The sequence below is a fragment of the Bacillus rossius genome, chromosome 1, assembly GCF_032445375.1.
Source record: "Bacillus rossius redtenbacheri isolate Brsri chromosome 1, Brsri_v3, whole genome shotgun sequence".
Taxonomy (NCBI): Eukaryota; Metazoa; Arthropoda; class Insecta; order Phasmatodea; family Bacillidae; genus Bacillus; species Bacillus rossius.
Window position 1 is genome coordinate 362,063,808 of NC_086330.1, and position 20,814 is coordinate 362,084,621.

Consider the following 20,814-nt stretch of genomic DNA (forward strand, 5'->3'; position numbering starts at 1 on the left):
CCCCGGGAAAATTTGTATTTCAAAGTGGAAAATGGTGCTATTTAAGCAGTTTTATTATCTAAAAATTGATTACACATCACTTTCTTTACCCCCGTTTGCCCCCACTTCAAGGTTTCAGAGGGGGGGCAAAATACCTCCCCCCCCCTTGTTGTTGCGCCCCTGAAAGGAAGTAATATAATAAAATCAACATCACTGGCAAGCTAGACGTGGGACGGGAAGTGGAAGCAGCGCAGATAAGTAGACGGGTGAGGAATTGTGCAGTAGCGACGGAATGCATTCAGTGGGGATAAACGGGAGGGCCCGTAGAAGACCCGCCGGCTTTCTGGCAACGTGTGCCACGTTTCCCATTTGAAAAAAATTCCCGAGTCTGACCCAACCGGCAGTCGAAACAAACTAGCTATTATTGTTCTGATCAGCAGGAGTAAGAGCCCTTTCACACGGGCAACTCTATCGCCGGCAACTGAGTGGCGAGAAATCATAACTGCGTTCACACGGGCAACTAACTATCTCGTCGACTGTCGGGCAACTCTCGAGTCGCTTCTCCCGTCGTTCACTGCTTTCACACGGGCAACCGTGTCCCGTCAACGTTCCTTATGTTTTTACTGCAAAACACGTGTGTCACGTTTGATGCCGAGAGATTCAGTGAGTTGATTCATGATCTCTAAATCTCTAATGTTGATTACGCTCATCAACTTTTGAAAAAATATATATATATATGTGGTACGAAAATGACGGAATATCATCAATTTTCTTTTAATTCGTTATTATATAGCTATAATGTTCAGGAATTATACTCGATTAATTTATATCATGATCATATATGTTTCTTAATTCATTAAATTTTGCACTTTTGTTTGGTCATTTAATCGTGTCATGTCATTCATAAATTAATTACTGATTGTAACTTCAACTCGATCCTCAACAGTTTTATTTCGTCACATATTGGTATCTTCTAACTTCAAAATTTGGCATAGTTCAAAGAACGTTGCTAATTCCATTCTAAAGTATTAGTTTAAAAAAAAGTTATCGTCAGTTAAAAATTGAGGTAATAAGATAGAGAGAGCTCATTCCTTCACTCTGGCAGCATTGATAGGATAAGGCGATAATTCCTTTTGTCTCGATTTCTTTTTCTTCCTACGGACACATTCATCCACTATCAATGCAATTAAAATGGCCTCAAGGCACTCATTTCAGCGAACAGGAGAACACTGGATAACGTCGACTGAAATCTCAGCAATCGGGTAACTAACTATCCTTGTGAAAAGTTTCCAGCGCTACAACTTCCGTTTCCAGGTCTGGCAACTGCAGTTTCCAGGTCTGGCAACTCGGTTGCCAGTGTGAAAGGGCTCTAAGGGGCCGAGATGGTGTCGAAAGACGCCATATTGGTTTCAACAGTTTTTTTAGGCTGTTAATAACTTCACATCGTTTGGTTTCCCCAATCTGGCTTCATTAAAGAATAGTAAGTATATAATTTAATGGAATCCGTGAAGTTAACAATGACTAGCTGCATCAAATATTTTTTTTTCCCTGTGAAGTCAACTGTTAATAAACAATACGTTAAGGTCTTCTACAAAAATCTCTTAATGTGTGTTCTTTATATTTACGAACGGAAATTTTCAATATAGGTGATGAAAAATTGTTATGGCATAGAAACTGTTTAAACCATTATAACGTCTTTCGGTTCCTGTATATCTATGCCCCGTTCCAAATCATTATTTTATATTTGCGTTCTACACGGTTAAAATTGCTGACTTTTTGAGTTGCTGGACTTTCACGAAATGGAAAAAATATATATACATCGCAAACGTTTGGCATAATTAACTGGAAAAGTTGCATTTTTAACGTTTTCCCCCAGTATTTACAAGAAAAATGAAAAGGAATATAAAACTGGAACTTTTTAGGTTTAAAGTCTATTTTGCTGGCTACGCGATATAATTTTATTTCTTTCAGAAAACATTGATTTATCTATGCTTAAAAATCCTCAGAATTGTAATGATTTTAAAAGGCTAAATAAAATTAATTTTTTTTTCTGAAATAAATTTAAATCATACCACACAATAGCGACCTACATTGCTATTAGACCCAAAAATTTTAAGCCTTTTATTTCAATTATTTTTCCTACCAATACCGCACCAAAATGTTAAAAATTCAAACTTTGCCAGCTAATTATGCAAGAAGTATGAACCGTAGTCTATATATTTTTTTATTATTTTGTTGAATTTCGGCCACTCGAAAAGTCTACAAGTTTAGCCGCGTTGAGAACGAAAATTTGAAATAATGACCTGGAACGGGATACACCTTAAGAAATGTTGATTCGGGACAGATGATTTGCTGTAGCGGCGATGCTTCAGTTCAGTTCCCACACAACTCAGCGAACAGCAAACACTCACTTGATAGTGATGGCAAGTAGCACGATGATGACTGCTACCAGCAGCATAGCAATCAGTACTCCGCATATCATGTACACGCTGTCGTTCGGGGCATCTGGAACACAAGAGACACCACCTGACGTCAGAACACATCCCACTGTCCTACCTAAGACACTTGCTGGTCGCATCTTTGCAATCAGGTAACTATTGGAAATTTTTTTGACGTGAATACGTCTTTAAAATTGCTTCCATAGTACGAGGCAATTAAAAAAAAAATAATGATAAAATCGGGGGATAGAGTTTGGTGTTGCAGCTACATATCTATCATCTCCATCCAAAATTTAATTACGCCACTGGATAGCTAAAGGATCAAAGAATTCGTTACGCTAAGTGAGGACTGTGACGCATCGCGCGCGGTGAAGGGGGAAGCGTCGCCATTTTGAGGTCATTTTTATGCGTTTCGAGATTTCCATTTAGTAGGTATAACCTTTGACTCGGAGAAGCTACGACGTTCGTTTGGGTTTCAATCGTCAGCTCTCGTCAAAATCTATCGATCGCATATATAAAACATTAGTGTAAAATAGTTACAGGGAATATATGTGTTGTTAAAATAAAAAAATAGCGTATTTATTTATTTTGTTTTATTTAGAAAATATTACCTGTTACGTACACGTATTTACGAACAACACACGGCCGTGTCCATGACACAGCCACACCACATTTTTTTTTAAATATAAAATTATTACCATTTGTAAGTAAGTTTTTTAATGTGACTTACAGCTTTAGTTTAAGATAACATAATAAATAAAAGAAATCCCTTTCGGCGCAGTCTACAGTCGTAGATAGATTTCGAAGCACCTATTTCTTCTGGAAATATTTTGGAAACTTCTATAAACTTCTGGAACATTTTAAGAACGTAATGGATATAACATCCTATATGTTCGCCAATATAAAAAAAATCGTTTTAACATTTTCTCATATTCCATGCAGCGAAAATATTTTGAATTTTCTTAACTTAATGCATCCAGCATTGGATGGCTTACCGGATTTCATATTAAGCCTGCTAAGGTAGTTATGCAATTATTTTTTTTATCTTTAAACACAATTTTTCATCCCTTGCACTAATATGTGACCGTTAAAAAATTTTTGGACAAAGGTTCAAGTTACCACTAAGACGGTTATTAATAAATTCAGACGAATTTGATACTAAGAAGGTTATTTTTTATTGTCGTCCCCTGTTTTTACTGTAATAGTTCGTTTCATCAAAAATTGTTTCAGCCAAATATTTTAGATAAAATTTAGGTGTTTTACAATAAATTAAAATGGATTTGATAGTACATCTACTAAAAAAAGTAATGACATTTTGTCTTTCCTTGTTATTTCCACCCCTTGCAGTTATGGTTTGTAATATCAAAAATTGTTTCAGACTAAAGTTTTAGGTGAAAATTATATGATTAATACCAAATTCGTTCAAATTCGATGTTGTGCGTACGAAGTTGAGTTGAGTTGACTATGGTTTTGGGGTCTGTGGACCATTAAACGAAAAACTGTATAAATATTTTCCGAAAGTCGTACCATGGTAATTGCTATAATAGGTAGTATTTATTTAAATCTACCTAAAAGCGAATAAAATAGCAATACCATACAAAAATACATGTAAACAGTTAAAAAAAAAGGTTATGTCATGCAGTTTTAGCAAATGGTTCATAAAAAATTAACCAAAGTTAAACCACTTAAATTTTTTACTCTGAAGCAGTGATTTCAAGCACAATAAATTTCCTTAAACATTTCAATATCGTATTCTGAACTCACAACTTTATCAATTCAATTAATACAAGGTTTTCATAAAACAAATTAACATTTTTTGCACAAAAAATCTTTAATGCTCAGTTGTATGACTTTTTTTTAAACTGTAATACTTAAATATAGCTAAATTAAATTAAAAAAAAAACACTAAAATTCTAGTACGTGCATAACATGCTCTAAACTGCGTAGCAAAAATGTTGTAATAAATATATCTTTTTTCCGTAACTAAATATTGTGGTTTAATTTAGAAAATAAATCACCCCTTCACGAACCAAATAGACGGTACCTATACAAAATGGAAAATTTCGCAGTCATACACACAGGGTGTGGCCATGCATATTTTACTGCGTGGGTAATGCATGAAGCCTCTGAAGTCACGAAACGAATCCTTACCGGACGTCTCATGACAAAAAATTATACTGAAAATCTATTTTTTTTAATACAGCTTAGAAACGAAATCTGAAAACAGAACTACTTATGCGCTCTCAGCGCATTCTTAAATGATTTTCGTCAGCAGACCCCACTCGGATATGTCGATCAGTTTTAAAACGGCGTTATTTCTTCGGAAGCTCTGCACGCCGTGTAGGCGGGGGGTCAGCGCGTAGAGACGTCGAGAAGGTAACACATTACTTCACAGAGAAAGGGAGATGTTGCCACGAAGAGTAGCCAATGTTCGCAACAATGTGCACTAATGCGGGGACGCACCACAACGCCGAACGTACAATAACGCCGAATGCCAAATTGACCACAACGCCAACAGGCTAGAAAACTGCTGTGTACTACAACGCCGAATCACCACAACGCGCGAAATACATTAACGCCGAAAAATGTCATTGCAGGACTGCCACAAAAGGTTAGGTTAGGTGAGGTTAGCACACAAATTCATTCAGTTGTTTTTCATTTTGCTCCTGTGTCCCCCCCCCCCCCTTCCCCGCAGCAACATTTTTCGGCGTTACTGTATTTCGGCCTTTGTGGCACACAGCAGTTTTCTAGCTGTCGGCGTTGCGGTCAATTTGGCATTCGCCGTTATTGTACGTACGGCGTCGTGGTAACGACCCCACTAATGCGCTCGGCGGATCCAAGATGGCGGGGGGTGAGATCCGCCCCCTAACGAGGCGCGGCTTCTCGCGGCGCACGGAGGCCGATACGTCACGGCCCGCGGGGAGTTATCTCTCTCGCGCGAGGGGGCTATCAGCCGCGCGCAAAAAGGAGACCCCTCGTTGCGAGAGCTCAGGCGCGATTGTCACCGGGGGAGGGGGGAGAGAGAGGACTGTGTGTCCACAACACGTCGCCGTCATGAGCAATCGCCAGCTCATCTGGGGCGCACGGCCCCTCCGCGTGACGGATAATACACGTCTCTGCGGCCGCCTGGCTCGGCCCTCACCGACAGCTCAGCATTTCTTCAACCTGCACGATCACGAGTAGCGTTTAACAGCCATTGTCTAGAGACTGGAAAAATTCGCCGTTTCGATGACCTCTAGGATAGACTCCACAACCCTCTACACACTCGGGCAAATGCCACCTGCTCACTGGCTACTGACTCGTGTGACACCCGTCAACTGGGACGCTTGCGATTCGATACTTTTTTTGGTTGAAGGTTTTCCATTGGCTCAAAGTCCTTCATATAAACTGTAAGCTAATCAGAGAAAGGTGCAGTTGTTTGGATTCTATCATATCGTGAAAATAATCCGCGAATTTTTCCGGTCTCTAGCCATTGCACTTGCCTACACTCATTTTATTTTTCATGGCTTCCTTATAAAATGTAATTTTTGGATACGAAAAAATTCACACACAGAATTGTAAGTAGTATAAGGACGTGCAGAAAGCCTTCATCTGTAATATTCCAGGTTAAAAACTACAAAGTCCCATGGAGGAACGTTACAGGTCCGAAGACTGCGTGGTAGTTCGGTCTGGTGCGTAGAGGCGAAGAGGCGTGTGATGCGCGAGCCGGTGTCGCCCTTAGCGACCCGGCGCTTCTATAACGCAGGTGGCTCGTGACTTGGCAAGTCTCTGGACTTGCCGTACTGAAGCTTGTCTTTCGTTGATAAGGGGGAGGTGAGGAAGAGGGGTGCTGCACTCTTCCGAATTGGGGAAGAAATTAATAGAACATATAATAGGGTTATCGCAAACAAGAATCAATTTGCCCAGAAGCAGTAGTTCGACAATTGGTTACTAAACCTCACAAAAAATATTTAAAAAAAAACTGTTATTGTATCGCATCATATATTCTCCTCCACAATGAACGATGTAGAATTAAAAAAAAACATGTCCAAAACTATGTCTAGAACTACCAAAGCTCTTGCATCGATCCACAAGCCTTTGATGTCCGAGCATTTACCGACGTTTAACGGAAAATGTTCGACCCACGCCGAGGTCGCCTCGGTCAATGACGAGTCTTTGCGTTCCCATGACGCGAGGTGTGACAAAAACCCCGACCAGGCACACTATAGGGCACTGCGAGCCCTGTTTATTTTACTGTCATTGTACGCTAAGTTGAACCATGGCTATACAGTAGAACCCCTCATATCCGACCTTCCCACAACCGACTTCTCCGGATATCCGACCTAGTCTCCGTGGTTGGCGAGCCTGTTCAGACTTGAAAAAGTGACGCAAACTGTAAGGTCAGACGTGATTGTTGGTGTAGAATGTGCTCGTACAATAATCTTGTACTGTTCTATGTTTTTTAACGTAACGTAACGTATTATGGGCAAAAAAAGTGGAGGGACACTTCCGCAAAATCAAGTTTGTCAAAACTGAAACAAAAATACATTACTGAATTCTTTAAATAAGGTTTGCTTACATTGTATTTATCGTCTCATTTATAATTTAACAAAAGTAAATGTTTGAAATGTATACAGCAACATTTTTACAAATAAAGTTGTATTACTGTACACACTGTATAGCTGGGAAAGGCGTTTTTTTTTTTGCTCCTACGGATATCCGACCTTTTGGCCGTTCCGACCATGGCCCGGTCCCGTCATGGTCGGATATGTGAGGTTCTACTGTATTCATTAATGACTTACCTAAATACCTAAAATAATTGCCAATATCACACGTATGCTGATGATGTACAAGTATAACTTCGTACCAAATCAACTGATATTAATCAGTCAATTAGTTATGCCAATGATGATCATGCTTCCATTTATAAATGGACAAATTATAATAAACTTATGTTGAATATGAATAAAGCAGGGCTATATTAATTGGTTCCGCTCATACGATATCTGAAGCAAGCTTCTAGCAAACATAGTAATTTATTGCTTGAAGGATTTGGTATTCGGTTCTCTAACCCTCTTATAAACAGAACCTTAACCTATAAGTAGCAGATAATGCAAATTAGCAAGAAAAAACAGTTCTTTCATTGCTTACAACGTTTGACAAATATTCTCTCTCCTAGTATTGCAACCATTTTTGTCCAGGTCTTAATTAAGCCTTACTTTGATTATTGCGGTGTCTTGTTTCCTGATTTGAAGGATAAACGAGCAATGCGACTTCAGAATCTTCAACACTGCAGTGTAATACTTGTTTTTTATCTTAAATCCTGAGACCATCTAACACAATACCATCAGCAGCTTAGATGGTTCAAACTCACTCAAAGACGTAATACGCATGCACTTATCCTCGCTTACAAAGCACAGTAGCCGGGATCATCTCATTACCTGCCAGCCAATATTAACTACTATGGCCATTGCATATGATCCACACACAATATGCTGACAATCCTCGTGAATTCATCCAGATGTTTGTCAGGATATCTTGCAGCCACTGCAGAGTTGTAGCTCTGGAACGAACTAGACCAGGCGACAAGGCAATCAAAAAACGTAGCTCAGTTCAAACACCGGTTGAAAAAACAACTTTGGAACACCTAATTACCCTGATCACTTCGTGGCTTACCTCCTGCTCAAGTCTGTGTGTGAATGTGTGAGTGACTGATTTTAATGCAATAATACTTATTATTATCTTGTTTTGGCAACGCGGGATTTTTTTTAACAGTTATTTCATTCCATAACGTGTATGCATATGTATACATTTAATTTTCAGTTACTGAATGTTACCTATTTTCAACTTAATGGATCAACCGAATAACAACTTAGAAAAAATCAGAAATAAAATTTTGTTTTAATTTTCCATCACTTGTTGAACATGCTGAATCTTGTTCAAACGAAAAAGAGGAAATGGCGTCTAGACATCGACCGGCGAGCTTACTGAAAGGGATCTCATTCAGTGGTCGATATTTGTTTTGAAACATGCGTGTTGTGCGCGATATCACAAGGACAGCAGAAACAACTTAGCGTAGAAGCAATCATCACCTGTTCAGGCCCAGGTTTCGCCACGTGACATGCCGCTTCACAGTGCACGGGGAAACCTACTATTCACCAACCCCGAATCAGATGCTCCAAGTTATCCACGTTCATTTACTTCCTTCTTTTTTTTGTTGTTGTAAATTTTTAACTCATGTTACAATAGAATGAATGTTAGGCGAAAAAAAAAAAACTTTTTTCAGGGGGGAGGGGGGGGGGTAGTTTTCAGCTCGTCTAGTTGGCCGTAACTATAATGAAAGTTTCATTATGTTAAGTCAGTTACATAAATAATAAGTTTAATCGTCGTAAAATGATTCAAATTCTCTCAAACGTAACCTCTTTATTTTTTTTCCGGGTCGGTAGGTTTGTAATCGACTTTAAAAAATTACCAAAATAGTGTAAAAGTGTGAATTATCATAAAAAATTGTATTTTTTTTTCTATTGTCCGCGAAGTTGCACAAGAGAGAGAGAGAGAGAGAGAGAGAGAAGGGGGGGGGGGAAACTCCGGGTCCTGATCGGGGGGTCAGTGATTCCCAAGGCTTCCCAGAAAGTTGCGCACCCACCAAAGAATACCGCCCGAAACCGGCGGAGGATTTCAGCGGAAACGCGCGAGTCATGTATAATTTCTTGGCTGCGGGTTTTTTTTTCCTCGGTACCAGTAGGTACCTAGTCATCGACAGGGACGGTGCGACGCTAACTGGGAACTCTTTCACGTGTTCACGACAAACACGAAGACTTCTGCGGACTCCGGTGTAGTCGAACTCGAGTTCGTGTCCGACTAGTTTCCTTTTCTTCCCAGAACTTTTCCAGAGTCCACGTTCGCGCGAGTGATCACAGAAGTAACTAACACAGGGACAACGAGAGGGAGGGGAAAGGAGGAAGGGGAAAGGAGGAAGGGGGGGTGTCCAAATACGTGAATTACCCTGATAGTAAGACGAAAATCATAAATATTTCACTGAATAAGATACGTGCAGATTACACTTACAGTTATAGCCACACTTTAAAAATTTATATGTAAATGAAACAAAAATATTCATGTAAATATACATATCGTCCCTTAACAGCCAGAAGGGCCAACATCACAAATGTCAAATTGTTCAGGATCAAATTAAAACATTTAAAAAAATCCTGTTTACAAAATATAAATAATTTATGGTGTATTTACAAAGATGCTTTTTTATTTAATATAAATATACAATTTTCTGTGATATGCCAGGACATACTACGAACGGCCATGATTACTGCCATAACAAAACCTCAATTTTTAAAAAAGTGTGATGTTGGCCCTTCTGGCTGTTAAGGGACGATATATATGTACATTTACATGAAAGTAAGTCATTTGTAAACCGTTCCCTCAATAAATTACCAGCATTAACTGCGCACATTAAAAAAGGATAATAAAATAAAATCGAGTTATTTAATATTCGATTACCTTTTCCATTGTCTAAAATATTATATATATGCTTGAATGGAACATAAATTAAAATATAAAATTATGCGCCAATTTTGGTAACAAAAACCCAGTATTATAGCGGAAAATCGTGTTTCATGTGTACAAAAATAACCATAGCCATGTGTTGTAGAAAGTTACAATATCTTCCATGTAGTATTTACAAACTATTTCTCGGCAACTGGTTTCCAAAGGAATCGTTCGTAAGAGTACAGAAATACTTATGTTCTGTGCACAGCAACGTTTACAGTAATTAGAATATTTATTTTGCATTCTGAAGTTTTAAAAGCTGTGCAATAAGTAACGGAGAGAGGGGAAAGATTAAAATAGTTGCCCCCTGGCTTTTGGTGGATTACTCGTGAGCGGGGAAGACATTTTCCTTTGGTGGAGCTGGACAGCTCTCTGGATTAAGAAGAGAGAGTCAAGTTTTGACTAATACACCTTTGTTTAAAGGAATTGGGAAATTATATATCTATAATATACGCTACACATTATTTGATACCTATTTGTCTACACGTTTGTCGTTTAACTTATTTTGTTTACTAACTAGTACACTAGTAGTCCATTCTCTGATTTCACAGCAAGATAAGGAATATCACTTTACTTTCATGGTCACAAGTTTCAAAATATTTCTTCGTTAGAATATTAAATTTTTTAAAAAATCTGTGCTTGGCCACTACGTGCGTTAAAAATGAAAATTTACACTTCAATAAACCACTTGAAAGATAAAAAAAATATATATTCAATAGTTCGTTTGAACGATAATGCTAAACAATAAAGTACACAACGAATAGTCACAATAAATGTAAAATTGCGTCGAAACACCTGCATAGAGTCTTACAGTTGTCTGATTCTCTACTTTATTCGTTCCTACCCCTTCTTCTCCCCACCATCGAGCACCCCACTCCTAAGCGTTTCACTTTTCGTTACTCTCTGATGAGTCATCGCGTCGACTTACCCAACCGACTGTAAGAAAGTTTCACTTCATAATAATGTGAGCGAGTGTTTCAGTACTCGCCAGAGATGTGCAACACTTAACCTCGGTGAAGAGCAAATACGCGTGATCTCGCGTTGCAAAGACACATAATGCGAAAATCGGACACGTGAATCACACGTAGTTTCCGCACCCGCCGCTAGAATTCGCTGCCGGTGCAGCTACGTCGACTATCGACTCATTCCATTTGCAGACCTAAATTTTGAACTAGGTATATAATGAAACGGCTCCGATGAAAACGAAAACAAAATGAAAAAAAATTCTAAATCCCAGGTTTTGGACCTGTTTTACGACAATAAATTTTTATTAAAATACTGCCAATCTCGTTAAAATTCACTGATTAGTTAATACAATAAAGTTTCCCTTTGACTTTGTGAACTTTGGCTTGCGCCATCCGCCACAGATGGCAGCATCGTGGTTACACATTTCCGTTCCATGAGACTTCCGTTCCATTCTCGAAATTACTCCCGCAAAATGCCGTATAAGTAGGGACCGGAAAAAATTCGCGGGTTCAATGACCTGCAGGATGAACTCCACAGTTCTACGTACACTCGGTCAAATGTCACCCACTCATTGGCTGCTGTCTTGTGAGACGTCCCAACGTAGCAGCCTGTGATTCGATAAAGCTTTGGTTGGGTGTTTCTCATTGGCCCAGAGTCATCCAGGTGAGTTGTGAGCCAATAGCAGAGGCAGCACTGAGGTATAGTAACTATTTGTATTTTAGCCTACCGCGAAATTAATTCGCGAATTTTTCCGGTTTCTACGTATAAGACGTTACACATCAAAAAATTAAAATGGAGGACGAGCCCCAAACCACTTTGCTACCATATAATGTGCTGGGGCGGAGCGAACACGTGACCATAGCCACATAAACGTGCCCCATTATCAGCCACGGCCGCCGCGGAACAGTTAACGACTTCGGCGGTGGTGTCGGCGTGATTCAATCGGGATGGCCTAGATGAGGCAGCGCTCAGCGGGCAGAATGCGGCGCGGGTGATACGAGACACGTGGTCATTAACCGTTACTGAGTTGTTAAGAGAGTACCGCTGTGCGCGGGGAAATAGGACACGGCCGACATAGGCCGCAGCTATGGCCGTGGATACGCCGTAATAACACGCACCGAGCTTTGAGTGTCATTCAGCTGTTAAACGGGCGTGCCATTTTTTTTCTCGAGCGAACAAAGAAGTGAAATTCTGATATCTGCATCCTTAGAGGAAAAACTGCGCAAGACAGGTCTTCAGGAGATATGGAACGTGTGCAGCACGCAACCATAGAACAAAGATAGAGATAAAAAGTGCGACTCTTACAGTTGAAACTGAAACCATGATTTTTGCACGACATGTGACGCTATCTGTTGGGTGGGCCCATAACTACTAGCAAAAAATTTCGGACGGGAGGTTTAAATCTAAAGTGTTAGGTTTATAATGTTAATTTAACTACTTGACAACTAATTGCTTAGTAAGAGAGATTCAAACTGTACGAGTAACACTTAATGCTGTTTTGTAATAAAAAAAAAAGAGCATTTTCTATGTAAATTTGTACATATGCACAATTTCTCTTATGCCACACCACAAAACACTTTATTTATTTTGTTTGCATGGTAATAGCTTATGCATTACTTCTCACAATCAACGTAACTATCCGGAGTCGAATGGGGAAACAATCAGCTAAGCCTGCGCAGAAGTGGACTGCGCAGGCTGACCCGAGCGTGCGAGATCTCCCGGCGTCAGTCCGGTTCAGTTGATGCTGCAGGACCATGTCTCGCGACGTAACGGAACAATAACAATATAAACTACTAATCAGAACCATGCCTTTCTGTGGTGAAAAGTGACGAGTATCATGGTCGAAGGAAAAAGGAAAATGCCTTGGCGTGTTCATTTGAAATATTAAAAACCGTTGACGCAAATGCCACAAGATACATTTCAGTAATAAATAAACTTAAGGAGTGCATAGAGGTAAAACACAAAAGAAAAAGTAAAGAAACCAAGAAGCCGGGAGCTAGAAATAACGCCATTTACGAACCGAAATTGTCGTGCATGCAGTGTCTCACGAGTCTGAATCTCAATGGTGTAATTTTCACTTTCAAAAGAAATGTAAAAGCTGATATATATAAAATTAATAACAAATGGTTCTTGTGAATAATTTTATTTTTATTTTTTGGTGTGTGTAGAGCCCCGCGATTAAGAAACACTTAAAGATTCAATAAAAGTGTCTGATTGCGAATAGCATTTTACAGCCAGTGCATGTTTCTATACAAGTAAGGTGTATTTTATTAGACAGCGAAAAAGGCTAACGCGGGTGTTTTCACAGGAAATATTTGGGGTCGCCGCTTGGAAAAGTCCCACCACAGGGGCGCGCTATCGCCGCGAAGATAGCACCGGCGGTTCGGTGCCCGGCGCGTAAGGGCTGCGAGGCGTCCGACGCGCGAGCCAGTGTCGCCCTTAGCGACCGCGCGCCTCCAGGGTGCTCGTCCCAGACGCCAACTCCCCGCTGTTCGCGGCCAGGCGGGCGGAGAAAAGCCTAAGATGTCCATGAAGTTCTGTCCCTGCCCGAACACGCCCGAATGTTCACCTTCGGCCAACCTCGGGATTTGTTTTATAATTTGCGCAGGAAAAATGAATTCAAATATTAAAAGTGTTCGGTTAGGTTAGCTACATTAAAACACTTTAAAACACTACGGACGGTTAGTTAGGTTAGTATAGCTACGTTAAAATAAACGGAGAAATATAAATATATATATAAATAAACCCGAGGTTGGCCGAAGGTGAATATTCGGGCGTGTTCGGGCAGGGACGGAACTTGTACATCTAGGCTTCCCGGCGCGGCGGGCGGAACTGCTCTCGGAGCCGAGGTCGCGCGCGTGAGTTGTTCCACCCCCCCCCCCCCCCCCCAACAAGGGGCGAAGGCGGGGGAGCGCCGGCGACCCACATCTGCGGTCCCAGCCGCGCACGAAGCGAGGCTGCCCGTCTCGCGGCCCACATGCGGGCTCCGTCCTGGCGACCACGTCTAGATAGGTACCTCAGATTCAACATATCGACAATTTGCTATCGATATTTTAGTGCCGATATATTTTGTTCCGAACATGCTCTTTTATTATTTTATAACAGCATTGAGTGTTTCTCGTACAGTTTGAATATATCTCACTAAGCAATTAGTTAGCTAGTTAAATCAAAGTCATAAACCTAACACTTTAGATTTGAACCTCCCGTCCGAGATTTTTTGCTAGTAGTTATGGGTCCACCCAACAGATAACGTCACGTGTCGTGCAAAAAAAAAATGGTTTCAGTTTCCATTGTAAGAGTCGCACTTTTATCTGTCTCCTTGTTCTGTGGTTGCATGCTATGCTACACACGTTCCATATCTCCTGAAGACCTGTCTTGCGCAGTTTTTCCTCTAACGATGCAGATATCAGAATTTCACTTCTTTTGAGGTTACAATTCTTTAGGCACGTTATGAAAAAAAACAAAAAAACAATGAGAGTGAGTTTTTAAGATGCACGCGCACCAATGCAACGAAATGTTCACAAGATGAAAAAAAACAACAACATACAAATAAATACTATATATGTGCTTATAAGGCTCATTGATAGTGTATACTAGTCAATATCATTAAAAAAATATTTAAATATTGTGAATATTAGTGATGGAATTTTTTTTATAAACTTTTCCAAGAGTAATTTTATAAGTGAGGTTATGTGGAAGTTTTAGTAGTCTCCTGGCGTTTTCATGGGAGTATTTGTGAGGTTATGTTCCCGTTTGTATAATTTATTTGTGTTATAAATTATAATTTTTTTAATAAATAATTAAAATTAATTAGTATAAACATTCAGCATAATTATTTATTTTCATTACTAATCAAACTTTATCTCAATTTTTTTACTAAATAAAATAATTGATTTTATACAGATGTTTATAATAATATTGTATACTGAAAGTTTAATTCTTTTTTAATTGGATAGAATTTATATATACTTTTCCAACCGTATTTATACTGTCACTCCAGTCCTTTTATTATTTTATTTATATTAATTATTTGCATGCAAAATTAAAGTTAGTTTATTACTACGCCAAGCAAGTATAACCTCTAACGCGCCTACGTAAGTACACGCACCCATATCTTCAAACAAAAATAAATTTTATTAAAATTATCTTTAAATAATTTGACATAATATAATAATAATAAAATGGACTGAAAGTTCAGGGGGTAAAAAAAATATTTAAAAGGAGGAAATATTGGAGTTCCCAGTAGGGAATTTCATAGGTTGGTAAGTTGAAGCAATGCAATGCAGTGGCAGGCAATGCAATGCAGTGATTATTGGGCAAGGGCACTGGCCGATGACGTGAAAGTAAATACGTAAATTAAAAATAATAAAGAAAATTAATTGTATTCACTTTTGCTCTTAAGAGCTAAACTTGTATTGTATATAAAAAAACGTATTACATTATATACTCAAATAATTTCTTATGGTAAGAAAAGCATGGGTGAAAGTTTATGTATTGTTATAGACCGGTATATCGAAAATATCGATATTTACAAGCCGATATTTTATCAGTATCGATATAATCCGAGCAATCAGTGGCGTAGCCAGGGGGGGGGGTTTAGGGGTTCAAACCCCCCCCCCCCCTTAGCACCAAATCTTTAATTAATGTCGTATTCATCACTCAAACAAATTTCATATTAAAATTAATAAAAAAATTTACCATTACAATATTTAAATTTAAGTACCGAAAACTGCTAAAATAGCACTATTTTACACCTTAAAAGCCAAATTTCCCCGGGGGAGGACCCCCGGACCCCCGCTTTAATACGGGAAGGGGGGGGCCATGCTTCTTAACACCCCCCATACACAAATCCTGGCTACGCCACTGCGAGCAATATATCGAAAGACCGCTAAATCGATGTGTTGGAAGGTCTCTGAGAAACCTGCCTGGCCAGTGACGCATCTGTGTCAGCGAGGCGGGATGATAAAGCGCGACGCGGTTTCGCCTCTAAGCACACGGCTCTGAACTGGCGCGCGCGGTCTTCTCGTCGTGTTGCATAGAGCGACTGCGAGATATGAGCGGTAACCACTATTCTATACGGCGGAGAAATGAAGATAACGGTGTGATTCAAGTCTCTTGAGCGTTTTCAATAATCTCCACCGGGTGTCTCATGCCTGAACTTCATTCTGAAAACACGCGTGTTAGCCACTTTCACTCGTTTAAAAACACAGTTTATCGGAAACTGAACTAAGTCATCCACCCTTAGCGTATTCTTAAATGCTGTTCGTGAACAGACTCTCCTAGGATATTTTGAGCAGTTTTCAAATTGCGTGGTTTTTGTTCCCCCTGAAGCTCTGCACACAGTTTGTATGTACCCAAGTAAGCTCTGCACACCCTTAAATCCAAATAAGGCCATTGATTTTTATTTTTGATAAGAAACTACGAAGAGGGTCTCCAAATATGTCGCTTAAGTGCGAGACATTTTAAAATTGATCTTCCAAACTTGTTTTCTTCTGCACGAAAACTTAACACGGTATTTTTTTTTTAAGTAAGCAACTGGTTGAAACTCTACGCAGCGCATTCTTAGCTAGATGCCTAAAATTCGTGTTTGACATTATGGCTTTTATTTACTTCATCGTATATGACAAAGATGAACGAAATAATTTCTCATCCTGCACGGGACTGATAAACGTAAAAGTCAAAACTATGTTTTAAGGAAAACTTTCTGTTTATTTTAAAGTGTTCTGCTTATTCCATGCATCAGATTCCCCCCCCCCCCGGTCCATGCGTATCAAAATTAGTAACGACATAGTGTTGGCATGCATGAGTAAATAATGTCAAAATGAGGGTGTCAAAAACTTACTGAATTTTTGCTGTTGCACCAGATTCAGACAAAAAACGGAACCATCAAAACTGAAGAAGACATTAACGTATTGAACTTCTGTTTCAAATGTCCCGAACTTGATAATGTTTGAACCATACAACCATTCAAGTTGAACGGCGCGCAGCCTGAAAAGGGCTGATTTTGAAAAAAAGTGTGAAAATTGGTGCGAACCCACTGAAGTCACAACTTGCAATCATGAAGGCTCGTGTATAGCCTTCGTTCGACCGCGGTAGAGGTTAAAAGTAGTGACAACTATGGCTGAAGCACATAAAAGACCACCACCTGATGACCCACAGCGACCTTTGAAGGTCATGTTTCCACACCTAAGTCAGACAGCGTTGACAACTCTGAGGCATCTCACCAGTAAACATCACGAAATACTCCACTTTAGACTCAATGGGGAAGGATTCTTGTGCAGCGCGAAATCGTTAAGGGGGAAAAATTGTCGTCGAAAGACGCCATCTTGGTTTCAACAACTTGGTTTGGAATGGCTACCAAATGAAGCGCATTCTCTCGGGATCAAAAACAATTACCTCTGGAATGCGAGGCGGCAATGCATGACCAGATACATTCGGTTTATTTGTTGTCGAGTGTTGTGAGGGTTGATTGCGATTTTTATTTCAGTTCTTTAGTGAACTTTTGTATACCGCTGATAAATTTTGGTTCGTAATCACTGTTAAAAATTAAAAACAAAAGATTCCTGGTTGGTCGAGACAGGTAAGGCTCATGCCCTTGTTGGGCTCAATTTAAAATCAGAGGCGTGGTTCAAATTTATGATCGCTAAAATCGGGGAGGTCCCTTCGCTACAAGCCACCTTTATTAGACCTGGCGACGTACACGTACAAGGCAACATCAGTTAAGCCAACCACACACATTCAAACTTTTATGTCAAGGGCAAATATCAGTGTCATAACGACAATAACTTTTCCATTGCGAAACAATAAACACGGGGAGAACCAGCGCACAATAGCTCCCAACGAGACGCTTGCGGTAGTTATCTCGCTCAAAGGTTCCTCCTTCTTGTGCTCCATGGTACACATCTACACCGTAAAAATAACCCGAGCGAGTTCAGTAAAATAGTTTGTAGAAAGTTGCTGTTTATATTTACATGTACATTCGCCGAATAAATCGGCTCCAAGGTCCATGGCTTAGTTGCTGTTTTCATTTTGATAACTGTATAATATTTTTGTTGTTTTTATAATGTCTTATTAACCCAGTCCAAGGTACACGGTGTAGATACTTGTTTTGTTAAAAAAAAGTAATTAAATATTTTTTTATAAACGTTGAATATTTCCCAATTTTTTATAATAATTAGGCTACGATTTTTCAATATGGCAGACGTGAGGTAATTCACAATGGCGGAATCCAAAATGGCTGAAAGTTCTAAAACAAAAAGGTGTAATCCAAGATGGCGGAAAGTTCTAGAAAACAAAATTGCTGTATCCAAGATGGCGGCAGGGGTTAAGGTCAACGATCTATGTCATCCAAGATGGCCTCAGTGGCGTCACAATCCAATATGGCGGCCGGTCATTGATCTGCTATTTTTTTTTTAAATTATATATTTAGGAGAGTGAATATTGCTATAATGCATGTTTTCAGAATGAAACACCGTTCAAAATTTTTGAAAGCACTCAGGGGAGTTGCACCACACATTAACCTTTAATAAATTATCCGCCATATAATATTAAGATTGCCACTCAGATCTCATAGCTGCCAAATGCACGACTTAAAGACTGCGCGCCAGTTGACAGCATTGATACTTAAAATACTGTTTTGAATCAAATACTACATTTTTAACTAATACAAGTATAAACAAGTAGGTATGTGCCCATTTTATCAATATAAGGATTTCTAAACTACTACAGTTATAAAACTTTATATAATAAATTATCATTTATTTTCTTACTTAAATCGTACAAGAATTACTAAGTACATTTTTATTGCTTGAAATTTAATTCACATGTAAGACTCATTGATGTTTCGTAATAGTGGTAAAACGAAGCAATTTGTATTTAACCACAGTTTCCATAATTATATTTACTTCAATATTTATATTTAATTTAAATATATATGAAATGCGTTGTTGATGACGCGCATTTTAAAAACTTAATGTAAATAACATTCCATATGTTCTCTAAAATCTAAAATTCCAAAAGATGTGAGGCGTCGCATTTATCATCCCGCCTCACTAACACAAATACATCCCTGAATAAGGAGGGCCACTTAACACATATCTACGAAACATGACATTGAAAAGCAATCATTTCCGTAAATCCATTTCTTCAACAAAACCGATAAACTTGATTGATTCCACAGGCAATAAACTTCGAGATTAAAACTGATGCATTGCTCGTTCAACAAGAGCCAAGGGATATTATCAGATCGTCTAATAATATCAGTGACGTTTCAGCTATGGAGGAGAGACTGGCAAGCTATGGCGCGCGGGAGTCAAAGAACAAAGTTCTGTTCTTAAGCCAAGAAATGCGCGTCTTCAAAGAAAACCTTTGGAAGCCACGAGCATATTAAAAGATAGAGCAACTGCCACAGCGAAATATCAAGGATAAGAATTTATAGGGGGAAAAAAGTCCATTTGACGTACGAACGTCATTCGCACTAATTTAATCGCTTATAATTTTCATTTAAATTTAAAGTGACTTCAAATGACATTTGCATTTTGAACGTCTTACTAATTGAATTGTTGACATATTGAAATTTTTACTATTCATCTTACGAACAAATGAAAGAAACTGCTTGCCCTACAACTTTCAACTTGAACTTTAGTCAATTCAAACAGGCCTATAGTAAATATTTATAATATTTCAGGCGAATTCGGACACAAATGTGAAACTGTACGTACAAAAATTCGACCTATACTAATTTGAAAACATATAAGTTGGCAAGCATAGATGATCAAATGAATTTTATGTATGAATTTTTTGACATTTTGAAAGCAATTATAATTCCTTGTCGAAGAATTAATCAATTTTTTTCAATGTATTATGTGCATCAATAATAATCAAAGTCGGATATTAGTCAATAGCGTATTTTTCGAAATAAAATTCTCATCCCGTCACTCAACATTACATTTATGTGCTTGTAAGCTGATTGATTTACATTACGTAAAAGCATGTTCCACATCAGCTAATTCTTGAAAATATTGACTTCTTGCACAAACTATTCTACTTTGGAAGATAAGAAGGCTCAGAACAATATCGTAAGAAAACACTCGAGCTTCGATCAGACAACTGGCGTCAGTGAAGGGTGAGTATGGCGTTTGGAAGATAACATTCGTTTGAATGTTACATTCTTACGTTAGGCTTGTTAACCCTGAGAGGCCATCTATAAAAATATTTTATTTTCCAGTAAAAAAATTGTTGGTATACAAGTTAACAACCTTTTCTTTTCTTTTCAATTTTGTAACTACTTGTTCCATTCATCTCAGCTTCAAGATTTCCTAGGATCTTAAAATATTTTTTTGAAAAACTGTTTAAGGTAACATATGATAATCTGAATTACTTCTTTAAACATTAAATGAAATCATGCTTCTGTTCCAGGAATTAATTATGAACGAATTAAGTAGAAAATATTTGAGTCTAAAATATATGGAGTCTACATTATAACACAGAAAAAAAGTGTGTGTGTACCTATTGTACGCGCATTAGAAGCTATACTTACTTGGGTTAAAAAAAAAAACTTTAATTTTGCATGCAAATAACGACTATAAATAAAATAATAAAATGTATGGAGTGATATTATAAATACGATTGGAAAAGTATAAATTCAATCAAATTAAAAAATGAAATAATATTTAGTATTTAATATTAATATAAACACGTGTATAAATTTAACTATATTATTTAATTTAGTAAAATAATAGAGGTAAAGTTTTTGTTATAAAAACAATAAATACTGTGAATGTTTATTCTAATTTATTTATTTTTACTATTTATTAAATAATAATAATGTAATAATTTATAATGGACAGAAATTATGAAACGGAAACATAACCTCACTTACATAAATACA

At 38.3% G+C, this 20,814-nt stretch overlaps 1 protein-coding gene across 1 annotated transcript in view; it reads right to left on the reverse strand.

Moving 5' to 3' along the window:
• Positions 1-1,149: 1,149 nt before the first annotated feature.
• The window catches only part of LOC134528325 (uncharacterized), a 563,803-nt gene continuing 544,138 nt past the window's right edge, over positions 1,150-20,814 (reverse strand). The window contains exon 4 of the mRNA XM_063361859.1: positions 1,150-2,484. Coding sequence (XP_063217929.1) covers positions 2,387-2,484 — 98 coding nt within the window. The 3' untranslated portion in view covers positions 1,150-2,386. The remainder of the gene's footprint in view (positions 2,485-20,814) is intronic.